At 36.1% G+C, this 16,090-nt stretch overlaps 2 protein-coding genes and 1 long non-coding RNA gene across 4 annotated transcripts in view; 1 reads left to right on the top strand and 2 right to left on the bottom strand.

The window, feature by feature from the left end:
- Positions 1–16,090, top strand: part of Mctp (Multiple C2 domain and transmembrane region protein) — a 185,648-nt gene that overhangs the window by 29,399 nt on the left and 140,159 nt on the right. The gene's annotated exons all lie outside the window — the stretch shown is intronic.
- Positions 3,030–3,914, bottom strand: LOC110381554 (uncharacterized). Its single transcript, XR_010277710.1, has 2 exons — positions 3,791–3,914; positions 3,030–3,485 (listed from the first exon to the last, which is right to left on the bottom strand). It is a non-coding gene; the product is annotated as an uncharacterized LOC110381554 (long non-coding RNA).
- Positions 12,952–15,164, bottom strand: LOC126056619 (putative uncharacterized protein DDB_G0286901). The gene is made up of 2 exons (XM_049850328.2): positions 14,918–15,164; positions 12,952–14,430 (listed from the first exon to the last, which is right to left on the bottom strand). The coding sequence occupies exons 1-2, from the start codon at positions 14,970–14,972 to the stop codon at positions 13,217–13,219; spliced, it is 1,269 nt and encodes a 422-aa protein (XP_049706285.2). The 5' UTR covers positions 14,973–15,164; the 3' UTR covers positions 12,952–13,216.

The following is a 16,090-nucleotide window of genomic DNA, read 5'->3' as shown; positions in this document are numbered from 1 at the left end:
ATATGTACTTATAACCAAACAGTCCAGAACCTACATCGCCCAGAACAAATAAAATCGAAATGATTTTATATATTCCAAAACTTCTTTCAAATCCATCCATTAGATCTCGACATCAAATTGAGAAAACTTTCAACGACTTCTTTTCAATTTCTTGAATATTTGTTGAGACGTAAAAAGATGTCTCGAAAATTGACAAAATTGGCTACGTTTTCTGATTTGGCAAGTCCGATAAATTTTTGATAAGTATAGAAAGGAATGATTGTAGGTATTATTCTAGATTCCAGCAGTGGTTTCAAAATATGTATATGCTTATTTATTTTAATGCTAGCTGTTTTCCATGATTTCACTAACGTCGTAATTTTTATTCTTCGTTTATACCCTTAGGCGTCGTCCTAATTGGCAGCGATCACACGATGGCGCGATGCGTTTTTTATCGCACGATCAAAGTGGTCGTACGATGACCTAACAGGTGTCCTAATAGATCGCGCGATGTCTATCGTGCGATGCCGTCGCTCCGTCGCGCTTACGCCACTTTCACGATGGCTCTTTATAGAGATGCACAGTTTTTGCTGTCGGGCAATATTGCTTTAAAAATTGCAAATGACATTGAAAAAAGGAAACGTAGACGACGCAAAATACTTTATAGATCCAGGAATCTGCGCGGTGAAACGAAACGAAAACGCTTTACACGAAGAATGAAAACACAAAATGGCGTCCGGCCGCGAGCGAGCCGAGTACCTACTGTGTGTCACTGGTGTTGGCCCTTGCCCCTTTCGTCCCGCGCCCCTCGCGCGTCGACGCATCGCGTACGTATGTAACCAATTAGGACACTCAAAAGAGATCTGTTGCTTTGATTGGTCGCACGATCAAACGCATCGCACGATCAATATTAAGCATTTCATGTGCTCGCACGATTACTTGCGAGGTTCAAATAGGACACTCTGATGAAATCTGTATGTTTGAACTCATCGCACGACGAGAACGCATCGCGCCATCGCGCGATCGCTGCCAATTAGGACGACGCCTTAGAGCTCTGAAAATATCTTTCACTGTTGGGAAGATAGACTATTCCCAAGTAACTTAGCCTTTATGTATTTTGTACGGATACGGGAAGAAGTTACCTCAAGACGCGGGTGAAACCGCGGGAAGACGGCTAGTTACTTTAGGACTAGTTTTCACTTGCGTGTCATATCGATTCTTGTATTAAAATGTATTCTTATAATTAAAATAACAGTGAACCAACACAAATTACACATTGATCTATCGATCTATCCTAAGAATAGTCGCCATGATAGTAATGATCAAACCCACTTTACCCATTACATATTCTATTAGGCTGGAGTACATTACAATACATTATGTATGTATAATAGAATTCGGTTCAGTCTTTTAGCCTCTTAGTGACAACAAATCAAACATTGAAATGAGATTGATGTAATATTAAAAACGTAATTTGTATGTATGTGATTATATGTATATTAGATTTTTTTGTACAGGTACTTTTCTGGGAAACTTGATTAATATTAAAACAAAATTACGCAAGAAGGAAGATTATTTGATTTTTGGATAGCACGGTCTTACCAAGGGGTATGCAATTTCCCGGGTATCAGTGGGTTGAGGAGGTCACTGAGGCAGTCATTCCTTGTAAAACACTGGTAGTCAGCTGCATCTGGTTAGGCTCGAAGCTGATCCCAACACAGTTGGGAAAAGGCTAGGCAGATGATTACCATATTAGTGGATATAGGTTAAGCTAATTTGAATAAAATGAAACATGAATTTATCTTCATTGCTAGTATAGTGTCCAAATACTTTAGATTGTTCGACTAAAAGGTACTTTGATGTTTAAAGCCAGCACATGATTTAAATTAGAAGTTTTAATTTTGACCTAATTCTAAAGTTACTACTTACCTACATTTCACCAAACCGAACTTAAACTAAAATCTAAATTCTGAACAGAGCAGACGAAGCGAAGCTTAATGTGGCCAATATATTCCAAACGGCCCATTTGTACCTAATTTGAGAGCTAAAGTTCTATAGTTAGGCCTTTATGTACTCAGTATTGTGTTCAAGTCTGGAACATTGAGAACGAAATGAGTAGCGGAGATGACATAATGCAATATCTCCTAAGAATGTAGCGCGCCAAAATGCACGTGTTCAGGGGACAAGGAACGTTAGCTACGCTTTTATACGAACCCACCCACTTTTTCCAAAATAAAATCAAGACCAATCTTGGATAGATTGATCATGAGTTGCCAAGGAACCCAAACACTTCGTTCTAGTAACTATTCACGCCTACCGTATATTACTTGACCTACAAAAAGGGGCCTGCTCTACCTTTTTTAAGGCATCTCCGCTGTCTTTCCTTCTTCGTTGGTCTAGCTAGAACAACTTGAGAGAGATTTAAGACATTACACACAATGTAACTTAGCTGTTTCAAAACTCGTGTGAAATTATTTTGAACTATCTTCAGCCTTTGGTTGTGCTTGCTTATGTCTGTAACCTATTAAATTGTTGCGAGTGTGTAAAGTCAATATCCATTTTTAAACTAATAATAGATCACTTTTGGGTTCAAATGTGTTCAAATGTATTTATGGGACACTATCTTCATCATCATCATCATCATTTATCTCTTATCAGTTTAGTCGTTAACCCTTGAAGGTGAACAATTTACTTGTTAAATATACGTAATAGCACAGGTTACTATAAGTAATAGTTAGTAATAGGGATATCCGGACCCGGCAAATAAAAATAAAAAACAATTGTTGTTGTAGTAAAAAAATGATTTATCTAACTGAACAAATATACACAATGAAATCAAAGATGATGTAAACTACAGTCTTTACTACTATATTACTATCATTTCCTCTTCTCTCTTCCTCTCAATTTAATCTTCTTCTCTTCTCTCAATCTCTTTGTCTCCTCTCAAGTTTACTGCTCTTCCTCATTTGATTCTTCATTAATTTTAAAAACATTATCTCGTTGAACAACACGCGATCCAAAGTAATTCTTACTGCCAGGACTAGTACTAAAATGGTTATTCCTTTGAACAGTGACGGCTCCAAAGTGAACATTACCATTTGAGGGAGTCCCATAGAAAACATTGCCTGATTGTTCAACAACCGATCCGAACTGGTTTGTCCCACCAAAGTCACCGGTATACGTATTGCCATCTTGGACTGTGACCGCACCAATGAAAACTCCGTTGTTTCCTGTCTGTGGGATATTATGAAGATCGTCTCCAAACCATGTAAAGGCAAGACCATCTTGTCGAGGACCGCCCGGTGCAATAGCAGTAAGGCTTCGTCTCTTTGAAGGATTAGCAGCATCAAATGTGTTATCCATTGTAACTATGGATCCATACACGTTTTTATCGTTGGGACCAGTGATTAATCTATTGTTTCTTTGTACTGTTAATGCTCCAAGTATTACGCCAAGGTTGCTATTAGGAGATGATGGTAGTTCTTCGTTTTCTTTAGCTTGAACTCCTGTAATAGAAGAATTAAAAGTTACTGTTTTAGAAACTAGAGCAAGATCAGGATTTTTGGAAAGTTACACCGCTTTAAAATAAGGTGTAAAAATATGAGATGGTTATATGTAAACAAATAATAGTAAGTAAATGTTAAAGAGCACGCAAAACACACATCGCCAAATTGTACTGCAACGCTTTAGCGAGATTATGTATGGACATACGAAGTTTATAAATGAAAACAATAATACAACAAAAATATAAGATAAGGGCCGTCTATTATTATGACAAAAAATATTTGATAATAAGTAGGTAGGTTCTTACCGGGAGAGCCCATGGCCGAGATAAGCAGAGAAGCGAAGATAAAACCACACAACATGTTGCCGATACTGTTTGTACACTACTGAGTAAGAACGGTTCTGGAGCACATTTTATACTTTAATACCGCACGCCAATATATCTAGGGGTTCCCTATTTCACCACTTTGCCCAATATAATTGCATCATGTTTTGTCATTGCAGTTAAATTGTTATCAAGTGTTTTTAATAAATTAATATTGTAAACAGGAAAAAAATATATTTTGTTTGTTTCTTAGTACCTAATGGGTAAACTAAAAACTACTTCACCCATTTTAAAAATTGTTTCACTGTTGGAAATCATTGCTTGCAATGTTGCACTGAGCAAGCATGGCGCTTAACGCTCAATCCTGTGCCCAGCAGTGGGACGATAAAAAGGCTGTAACAGTTGGAAATCTATACTCTTCCCGAGTATCACAGGCTATATTTTGTCATGGTAAGGACAGTAGTGAAAACCGCGGGAAAACGGCTAGAATTTTGTCATTGGAATTAAATTACAAGTGTTATTTACAATTTTGTAAAAGTCTGGCACAGACAGTTTACCCCTAACATTCAAAGCTTTCCAACTCTTTATTCTTAACCCTTGAATCTGACAGGCCTGTACCTGAAGCTATTGTTTTAAACCTTAAAGCTCCGAGTCAAATTCATCTTAGTTTTGTAAAGCATTTCAACGGAGCCTTTTTACTAACTTTTGTAAGCTTTAGTTAACGTCAAAAACAAAGGCTGGTTGAATATTATCATATTAAGTAAAGCAAGAATCTTGTTATGACGTTTAAGCAGATTGTCTTTTTCTTTGTTTTAAAGGAAATAAGAGAAGATCATGATAATTATTTCATTAAAAAACCCTTTCTTTGTTTTCCGTGAAAAACATAATATACTACTTCAATCCCACTACATGTAACGACGTATGGGCGTTTGAACCTCTTACACGCAAAAACTGACTTATGGATTGTGATAAAACTTGGCTATAATATAGCTTTAATATCAGAATAACGTATAGGCTACTTTTTATCCATGTACTAGAAGAAGTTCCCTCGGGACGAAACCGTGGGTGGCAGCTAGTAGCTATACTATTTTAATTTTAAGTAGGTAATCTTAGATCTAATTTGTAAGATTATCATAACATCTTAATTTAGAAACACGAGAATTTAAATAAAAACATACCAAAGCTTCTGCTTGCGTCATCATAATTAACATCGTCTCAACATTAGCGAGTCTGTTTCCCTAATTACGTTAGGAACACGATATGATTCCTCGCTTCATTATTTAATTGTACCTCCGAGCTGTAGAGAGCAACCTGTATGTTTAGGGAAAAGATATGTTTCCTAAAATGCACACTACAAACTTTTAGTCGGCCGATAGTTGGGGGGCTCATTGAACATCTTTGGCAGTCGTTGCGTGAAGTCAGAAGCCAGTAAGTCTGACACCAGTCTTACCAAGGGGTTGCCCGGGTAACTTGGTTGAGGAGGTCAGATATGCAGTCGCTCCTTGAAAAACACTGGTACTCAGCTGCATCCTGGTTAGACTGGAAGCCAACCCTAACATAGTTGGGAAAAGGCTCGGGAGATGATGATGATAGTTGGGGGCTCATAAATCACGTACAAAGGTAGGCACATTACAAAGATCAAGCCGGTAGCAGACCCGCTTTAGCTGGAATCAAGATTTTCTTTAAAAATACGTTTTTGACAACCATTACGTCGACTGTTAGCCGACTTTTTAGTCTGCAGTGTGTGGGTGAGCTGAGAGCAGTCTGTGTTAAGGAAAAGATATGAGTATGTTTAATATTAGAATAAGATTTTTCTTTTTTGTCTTGTATATTTTTGTTTTGTTCTTGTTATCGTTAATAATGTTACTTGCGTGGGTTTGTGTGATGATATGAAATTTTATAAGGAATTAGCTGAACGATGCTACAGCAGTATCCAATATATAAAAGTGAAAGTAAACTACAAATTCTATACTCTTATTTCTTTGACGTCACTTATGGACAACAAACGACAAACTTCGCTAATATTGGTGCAAAGTTTTAGTTTTTGCACGTTGTGTGATCAATCAACGATGTATTTTTTTTTGTAATCAAGGCTATGGTTGGGCTAGATTTTTGGGATCGCTAGATTTTTTGGCTCACGAACAGCAATCAATATTTTATCTCCCTAGCCTATGTCCTTTCTCAGGTCATCTTATCTATGTAGACTATCCATGTAAGTACACATTTAAAATCAGTTTCGGAGTGAATGTGCGACAGACAGACAGAGTTATTTTCGCATTTTATAATACTAGTAAAAATTTAGGTAATAATCTTGACAGAGATACATACATATTGTTTTCCATACCTAACTAAGCCTATTTATCTTCAATCAGTAATATTCTCTGTTGAATTGAATCTGTAATTCCAATATGGCTGCCAACAAAACGAATAAACAAACATTAAATACCAACACTATAAGTAACGATTTGCGACTTTTACTGAGCATTTTTGTGCCGAGGTCTGTCAACTATTAATGGGAATACATTGAATTAATGCCACTCTATTTAGATACGAAAAGATTATTCTAGTAACAATATAACTGGGCCCAAGATAAATGATCTTCATAAGAGTGCAAAGGTCAAGGGCGCACGACCTTAAACCCTCTTCAATTTACTGTAATATTTAAGTCTGAAAAGAAAGAAAGAAAATTTCTTAAAGATTGTCTAGGATAAATTTATTTATGACGAGTTCCCTGAGATTTTACTTACGTTCTGGGAGAACTTACCGTAAACGGGAAATGTACGTCTTTATTCATTCAGAATTAAGATTATACCATCTGTGAACTTTAAAACATAAACCTTGCAATCATAATCTTAGGCAAAACTTTTTAATTTTTGTAAATGTTAAACAAAGACTCAATCAGCTTTACGATGTAGGTACTTAAGTGTATGTCTCGCATAATTACTCACTATTACCATACTAAAGTATCCAGAGAAAGACCCATTCGTCAGTTTATGGCCCATTAATAAATTGAGGCATAGAACTCACCCCTCGTTACTCAATTCAAACTAAATCAGCATTAACACAAATTCTAACTATACCCAAAGAAAACCAACTATTTTCAACGGGTCATAAACTTGTGACCCAGTTTTCTAACAAGAAGTGTAACTTTGGAACCCGACCTATAGTTAGCAAAATTTAATTTAGGCACATTAGGGTCTTGAGGTATTCCAAAAATGGCGTGTGGGTCACAGTTCAAATTGATGAGTTTATCTAAAAGATTGATGGTCTAATCTTTATGACGTTGGCTCCAATATTGGCGCTAATCCTGGCCTCCATAATATAATGTATCTATGTAGAAAGACATTAGGTCAGTGTGAAAGTTGGTGTAGCAAAGAGGACAAATAATTCCATTCCACGCGTCGTGCTATTGGTATCGGGATCCAGTATGCAGCTGAGCACCTATCAGTGTTTTACAAGGATCGACTGCCTATCCGACCTCCTGAACCCAGTTACCCGGGCAACCCAATACCACTTGGTTAGACTGGTTGTCAGACTTTCTGGCTTCTGAACACCCATAACGACTCCCAAGTATGGACAAATGACAGTGCGGTACCTACTAATAAATTCATTACTAAAAGTCTAATAAATAAACGCCTGTCCTACAACAATATAATTGTTTTCTGAACAAATATTCTTCCTTAATCAGCTGTTCTGTTCCAAAAAATCTTCTTTTGTTAGCGTTATCGTACCTTTCATCCCACAATACCTTTTTCAATAAAGTGTACGTTGTTTACGTAAGCAGATAGTCGGACACGAGTGCTGTATTGCGAATACTCGTATTTGTCAAACTCAGCATAAGAATTTCTGGTTTTGGATAATCTAGGAATACAACCTATTTCTTATTTCACTACTAGCATATTATGCGCACAATCGGTGCAATTTTGCGGACTATTTGCGAGAGCGAGTATACCAGAAGAAACATTAATTTTCTGTTCTTCACAGTATTTGCTTCGAGATTAAAACTACTTAAATGGAAACACAAGATACATAATTTATATCTCTGTATTCAATAATAATTGTAAAACTGTCCGCTACGTTCGCTATAACTTTAATGAGTTACTGTACTATAGTTTCCAGCCATTTCAGGATTTCGAATCACTTCAAGTGTTTTCGTACCCTTGAGGGCTCTAAAACTTTCTTACTTTGGTGAAATGTTCGAAAAAGGCTCGTAACTCGCACTTTCACAAAAAACGACTATCAGTATTATTGTTTTATTACAAAGCTTGCTACGTCCCGTATCACATAACCAAAGTGATAGGTAGGATACCCGCAGATGGTTCGGGCAAGATTTGTTCAGACTCCAAGGGCGAAATCAAAAATTTTGTCTGGGTGTGCTAAGTGGCTCTTTAGGGACGTGGGTAAAACCGCGGGGAACAGTTAGTGAATGGTTTCAAAAATTTTCTATACATATTATAGTTTTTATTTCCCTCGAAATTTCAGTACTAATGTTCACTCAAAAGACCTTGAAAGTATCGAATGAATGCCAGAAGGTTTTATTTGCATTCATTTTCTATGGAAATGGCAACAACAATTAACTTAATGGATACCTACTAAGGAAATAGCTTCATGTGAATTTAAATATGTTTTTGTGGAAAAAAACATAGGTATAAAACATTTGGCTAGGCAGGTACTGAAATGGTATTGTCATTTTACTAATGCCGTGTGAGTAGAAGCCGTGAAAGGGTAACAGACAGACAGACATAGTTACTTTCGCATTTATAATATTAGTAGGGATTAGGTATATTATATTATAAGTAGGCATTAGTCACTAAGGTTGTATTTATGTACCTATTTAGATTGCCTAGTCTGTTTACGTATTATTAACAGCGATAAAGCATACCTACTTTCTCACGACGTTAACTCTAAGAGAAATGTCTACAATATCTCCGAGCTTATCCTTTAATCTTTCCAAATTAAATTATGTTTAAACATTCACTTCAACTTGAATCTCTTCAGCTATGAAATTGTAAAACATTAAATCTCTTCAAGATTATTTTTTACCAGACTCGGGATTAATCGTTTTTTCCAAAAAAAGTTTCAAAGTAAGGTCATTTGTCAGTCGTCCTTTTAATTCAAAGTCAAATCATTCTATAAATATCTTGAGGAAACCTGGACTGTAAAGTCTGAAATCACCAGCCCGCATTGAGCAAGCGTGGTGATTATTAACGCTCAATCCTTCTCCGTGTGAGAGGAGGCATGTGCCCAGCAGTGGGACGCTAAAAAGGCTGTAACAGTAAATCATTCTATGCTCTAGAATTTATAGCTCACTGTTATTTGTTGTATATAGTATTATTATTTTCATATTGTCAGTGCAGTAAATATGTGCTTCGTGTCGTCATTTCATCATCTGCCTAGCCTTTTCCCAACTATGTTGGAGTCCGCTTCTAGTCCGACTGGATGCAGCTGAGTAAGTACCAGTGTTTACATGGAGCGACTGCCTATGTATTTTGTGTCGTTATTTTTCATGATTATTTATTAGAAATTAGTATGTACAATTACTTACACTAAAAAAACCCTTACAAAAGGTTGTTAATTTGCAATTAAGCTAAGCCTTCGTGATTGAATCAACTTTAAATTTAATCTAAAATCATTCTAATTCTACAAACGAGAGTCCAATTAGAGGATTCGGTCCCGATAAGCTCGAAACTTTTGCAACTTGAATATATTAAACTATTCGTTTTAGGAATTTGGCACGTAACTTTACATAGGTATTTTGTCCAATATTGATGAAAAGTTCGTCAAAATTAGGACTTATAATATTATTTGAAGAGATTGTTATGAAATTAGGAACTTTTGGTGGTTTAATGGTATTTTTTAAACGGTTTTATTTAGCTCACCCCGTTTGTTTTTTATTTATTATTTATTCATTCTTGGGTCAAATTTAGAAATTGAAATTTCAGTGCCTTCCTGTTGTCAGATTGATCTGAAATTTGGTACACACCTTTATTTCCGATGACAATACAATATAGTAATATCAATAACATTGCAAATCCAAGATGGCCGCCGGTACAAAATGGCGGATAACGTAGGTTTTATCAATCCCGTCAATGTGGGTATCAAATGAAAGTGCTCAACCATTAGAATACAATGTACTATATAAAATTCAAATCCAAGATGGCGGCCTCTACAAAATGGCGGATAACTTAGGTTTTATCAATCCCATTAACATGGGTATCAAATGAAAGGTCTCAACAAGTAGAATACAATTTACTATGCAAAATTGAAATCTAAGATGGCTGCCGCTACCAAATGGCTGATAACAATTTTTAAACGGTTTTATTTAGTTCATCCCGTTTGTTTTATTCTTGGGTCCAATTTAGTAATTCAAACACCCTCTTCCTGTCAACCGATTAATCTGAAATTTTGTATACACCTTTTATTCCGATGACAATACAATATAGTAATATCAATAACATTGTAAATCTAATATGGCCGCCGGCACAAAATGGCGGACTACATATTTTTCCACAACCCCCTCAATATGGGTATCAAATGAAAGGGCTACACAAGTAGAATACTGTCAGCAACCCCAGTAGGGCCCAACAGGGCCAAGGCCTGCCTGGGCTGCGGGATTGTTCGAAAGAGTTACCGTGGCCCTGGTACATAAAAGGCCTACGACGAAACATAACTATTTTTAGTCAGTAAGAGTCTGGCACTCCCTTACCGCTGCTGACCCAGGGAGGGGTCATGATGATTTTTGGTGTCGTTAAAAAAATTGACTTTTTTTAAAATTAGATTGTAATAAATTATCAGGTAAGAGACCGTGTAATAATGATGCACTAAATGAATTAGATAGAATGAGGAATATTTGGTAGGCATTTTCATTAAATACTAAAAACTAGAAAATAAAAAATCGGTAAAAAAACTTTTAAGTCAAACGGTTTTATCTTATGTGCACTGAAAACTAGAAAATAAAAAAATAGTTACTTACCTGTCAACCTACGTAGGTGGTCTTGGTCATATTAGACTAAAATAAAAACGTGGGACCCCTCTGAAATCCTACCTATGGCAAAGCATGTCTTTATACTTTGGTAGATCGTGAGCTCGGCATTCGCTGGTGAAGCCGCTACGGCTGATTATTGATTGTCAAAATCTCCAGTTACGATTATAGTAAGTCGATGCAATCCACACCTATTATACCTCTAGAAGAAAGCACTACAGCAACAGTTAATGGGCCCCACGTTTTTATTTTAGTCTAATATGACCAAGACCACCTACGTAGGTTGACAGGTAAGTAACTATTTTTTTATTTTCTAGTTTTTTAATTATCGATGTTCGTTATTAGGGGTTCATTTTAGAAGTTTGTTTTTTAAAGAAAATTGCTTGTCTGTTTTTTTTATTGAGTGCTATGTGATAAAACGTGAATACTAGGTACAAACCGATCCTTATACAAATACCTACATTTAATTTAATGACCGAAACCCTCTTCAACAATTGTGTAACCCAAAGTATTGACAACGAAAAGAGCACTTCACTTATGTACAGATTGCTTTGTCAAAGATACAAGCGATAGCACATCAACATACATACTTCAATAGATTTTCAACCTTATCACAATAGTGTAAGGTTAATGTTTGGGTGACCTGCTGGCGCGTGTACGGTAGACTGCACATCAGTGGTAACTGTCATGCAACCTTAAATCAATAGTAATAAGAACGATTTTCCTATAAAACTGTTACCACTGACCTGAAGTTGACTGTACGAGTATAACTCTCGGTACAGATAGCTACAAAGCTTCCTTAAATGCCGTCCATCCCTTTTATCCTCTCAACCTACTGACGTTATCTTATTCAATAGTTGTCTCGTAGGATTTAATTTGATCGCCTTTCGCGCGTTGAAGCAACTTAGAATTCTACGGTAGAAAAATAGTCTATATTAATATATAAAGAGGAAACATGTTTTGTTTATTTGTTCGTGTGTTTATGGCATCTCGCAGTTTAGCCTAGGAGGCCATGTACTGCTTAAACGGACTTTGGCTCCGAAAGTATTGAGCCGATAGGCTTAATTTCACCTCAGTACGGGCACGGGACGGGAGTACTACGTTCTACGCGCGAACTACTTCGGTTTGATTTGTAAGATTATATATTTCAAAGCTAGGCTTAAGTAGTAATAAGTCTTTTTTTTAACATATTTTGAACAGAGGAAAATGGGTATTTAGAACGGCTCATCTGTATGGCCAATTTTATTTAACTAATTAACTGATTAGATAAACTAAATCTCTTGTATTTTTCAGTATTATTTTTCTACCAGTTCTCACCATAAAGCTGTAACGGTTTCCTATATGAACGGGCGGTATAAAGCCCCTACTTCAGTCCTCTATTACTCGTATAACCAGGCCGCGACATCAAAGGCGCTCATGTGGCAAGATTTACGTAGCTAATGAGGAACGAACCACTTAAACATGAAAGAACACATAACAGGTATATTGAAGAAGGCCTTTTTTATGGGAAATCATCAAATGACCCGCTGTGGGTTAGCAGCGTGAGGGAGTGTTAGACTCTTACTGACTAAAACCCATCATGTTCTTTTGTAGGTCTTTTATGTAATAGGGCCGCGGACCGAAGATGGGCTGCGGGATTGTTCGAAAGAGTTACCGCGACCCTGATACATAAAGGGCTTAAGAAGGAACATGATGGGTTTTAGTCAGTAAGATTCTGAACTGCGCTGTTGCACCCACAGCGGGAAGGTCATTTGATGATTTCCCAAAAAAAAATTTTCAAGGTTAATACATTTAATAAATATAGAAATAATTTTTGCTACTGAAGTGTTTTGAGGTATTTATTTTTCACACTTACATAACATGATATAGAAAATAAAAATACAAGATACAGGTTTAACAATAATAAAGTATTGTAAGCAAAACTATTGTAATATCGCCTATGTTGACAGGAACTTTTATTATTCTGGATAGCATCATCTGTCTTCTTAACTATGCTAGGGTCGGCTTCCACTCTAACTAGAAGCAGCTGAGTACTATTAAGTATTTTTTTCCTCACACCAATCAAACCTGGGCAACACAGGTAATATTCCTACATGACTGGTATTCAGACTTTCTGGCTTATGACTATCAGTAAATTGTCATCAGTCAGAAAATCTGACAACCACTTGTCATGAAACAAAAGCCAACGCAGAGTGACAATTTGTAACTTTGATAGTCACCCCCATCTATAGACACCCGTTCTCTAATACTTATTTAAAAACTAAACATTTGAACAACATAATCAAAGAAAGTACATAAGTGTAAAGGTTGTTGTCATCGGTCAGAAAGTCTGACAACCACTTGTCAAGAAACAAATGACAGTATACAGCGACAATTTTTAACTTTGATAGCCACCCCCATCTTTAGAAACCCGTTCTCTAATATACTTAGCTTAACACTAAACATTTGAACAACATAATCAACGAAAATACATAGATGTAAAAGTTGTCGGAGACCACACTTGTCTGTCCGTTTTTTGCCTTTTTTTTATCGTCTGTTTTAATGAATACCGTACTGGTACTATTTTTGACAGATTTTACTTTACTATCAGTATTATTTCGTATCGTATTGTTAGCTTGTGTTGAATTGTTAACAACACTAGTATTCACAGTGTGTGCTTTATCATCTGTTTTATTGTGTACCGTACTAGTACTATTCACAGATATCACTTTACGCTCAGTATTATTTCGTATCGTATTATTTTTTCGTATCGTAGCTTGTGTTGAATTGTTAACAACGCTAGAATTCATAGAGTGTCCTTTATGAACTGTTTTATTTAGTACCGCACTAGTACCATTATTGACAGATTTCACTTTATTCTCAGTATTATTTCGTACCGTATCGTTAGCTTGTGTTGAATTGTGAGCAGTACCATTAACCACAGAGTATTTTTTGTTATTCGTTTTATTTTGTACCGTATGTTTGGTCACTGCGTTAACTTTTCTTTCAGTATTATTTCGTATCGTATCGTTTGCTTTTGTTAAATTGTGAGCAGTACCACTAACCACTTTGTCGTTCGTTTTATTTTGTACCGTATCTTTGTTCACAGAGTTAACTTCACTTACAGTATTATTTCGAATCGCATCGTTTGCTTGAGTTAAATTATGAGCAGTACTATTAACCACAGAATGTGCTTTAGCATCTGTTTTATTCTGTACCGTATTAGTATCATTATTCAAAGATTTTACTTTACTTTCTGCATTATTTTGTACTATATCTTTAGTTTCTGATGCATTATGAGCAACACTATTATTCACGGAATTTTCTTCATGCTCTGTTTTACCTTGACCCGTTTCAGAATTTTGTGAGAGTTTGTAAACAACATCAGTTTGATTTAGCCGCGAACTGAAATAGTTTATCATACCTCCACCAGAAACGTAGTTACCTTTCAATGAAGTGAAGGCAAGTGGCGGTATATCTGATGGATTAATTCCCTCATAAACAACGCCTGATTGTTTTATTTCGGATTTGCAATGAACTTCGCCATCAAAATTGTTGCCACTTAATTCAGTATAAGCTCCTCCAACGTTGGTGACCCCATTCTCATTGCATCCGTTCCCTTCATCACTATTTGCCACCGGTTTTCCTTCTGCCTGAATCCCTTAAACAATTAAATCAAGTAGTCTTAGTAACCAGCAAGAAGTTTTGAGGAAAACAAAAAGTATGTCAATATAGGGATTGAAGTGCTTACTTATCATATTAAAAAACTAGCAACGATAATCTATACATACAGGTATGTACTTATATAACAAAAGGGAAACATTTATTTGTTTGTTTGTACCCCGAAGACTCCGAAACTTCTTAACCGATTTGAAAAATTCCTTTATTTTTGAAAAGCTATACTCTTCCCAAGTAACATAGGTTATATTTTATCCCGGTAAGTTCCCATGCGGTAGGTGAAGGAAAACATCTTCAGGAAACCTGGACTATAAAGTCTGAAATCACCAACACGCATTGAGCAAGCGTGGTGATTAATGCTCAATCCTTCTCCGTGTGAGAGGAGGCCGCAGCCCAGCAGTGGGACGATAAAAAAAAGGACCGAGGGAAAAATGGCTTGTCATAGAAAAAGTATAAGAATAAGTACTTACTGGGAGAGCCCAGGGTTGCGATGAGCAGAGTTGCTATTGTAAAGCCACACAACATGTTGCCAACACTTCTTGTACACTAGTGAGGAATTTGGGACTGCCAAACGCTTTATAGCACGCGTATATATGTAGGTAATAATATTTTTACCATAAATCCTAATCTGTAGTTAAAGACTGGAAACTGCGTTGTTAATGGTATGTATGAACAATTGAAATGTATGTATAATGTACCTAGTTATATAGAAAAATATTTCCTCAAGTCATTAATTTATCTACGACTAGTTTTTTCACCAGCGACCCGAGATAACTGACTAAGCGTAATAAGGAAGATCGGAATTCATTTCTCTATATGTAGATATGTTGTAAACCCAAAAAGAAATAACAGGACAAAAAGTCATAAGGAAAACCAATTAAAATAATATTTTTGGCTATTTGCGTGTGGGGTTAGTACGCACATGGAAAAAAATTGGAGTAACGAAGGTTAGGTTTCCTGTAGTTTGGCAAACAAATTAAATTAAACATACACTTTCTTGACTTTCAACCAAAGACTATAAAACCACTTGACTGCGCATACAGTGCCCCGACGCTCGCCAAAAGTTAGCGATTTTGCGCGTACTATAAGGCTACGATCAGTACGATCCTTTAGTAGCGACCAAGTCTATGACCTGCGAACACGCTAAATTATTGAGGATTTTATTGAGTAAAAAACAAAAAAAAATGCCTATATGCGCGATGAAATGGTGCGGGAAACAATCCAGGACATCTAGTTACAAAAAGGATGGCATCGGCAAGTATCAATACCAAAATTTGGCTTTGATTTAATTGTATTACGAAATACCAAAGGGGTCTATTTAAATTGGTGGTTGGTGAACCGCGCTCACGCTCGTTGATGTCTTTTGGAAAAGTCCCTTTCTTTCATTAAGAAATTCTAATACGTCCATCTCTTTCTTGCCCTTTGTATTCTTATCGATGAAATTTGGGCTGTTACCTTTAAGGAAGAAGTGGATATCGATAATAGTAAAATTTACATTGATTAAAAATGTTTTATTTTGGCTAATGAGTTAATATATAAGAGACCATAGACCAAATTACTTTTAATGTAATAAAAAAAAATATTTTCATTTTAGATTTTTTAAGATTCCAGAAATATGGAAAATTGGTCCCCAACAATAACAA

Source organism: Helicoverpa armigera, chromosome 24 (assembly GCF_030705265.1).
Source record: "Helicoverpa armigera isolate CAAS_96S chromosome 24, ASM3070526v1, whole genome shotgun sequence".
NCBI classification, from domain to species: Eukaryota; Metazoa; Arthropoda; class Insecta; order Lepidoptera; family Noctuidae; genus Helicoverpa; species Helicoverpa armigera.
This window is presented reverse-complemented; position numbering and strand designations above follow the sequence as displayed.

Excerpts from the sequence above, each read along its gene's own strand:
- LOC126056619 (XM_049850328.2), bottom strand. The coding sequence starts at position 14,972 with ATGTTGTGTGGCTTTACAATAGCAACTCTGCTCATCGCAACCCTGGGC. Across the intron at positions 14,431-14,917 it reads CGCAACCCTGGGCTCTCCCA|GGATTCAGGCAGAAGGAAAA; the intron begins GTAAGTACTTAT and ends TAATTGTTTAAG.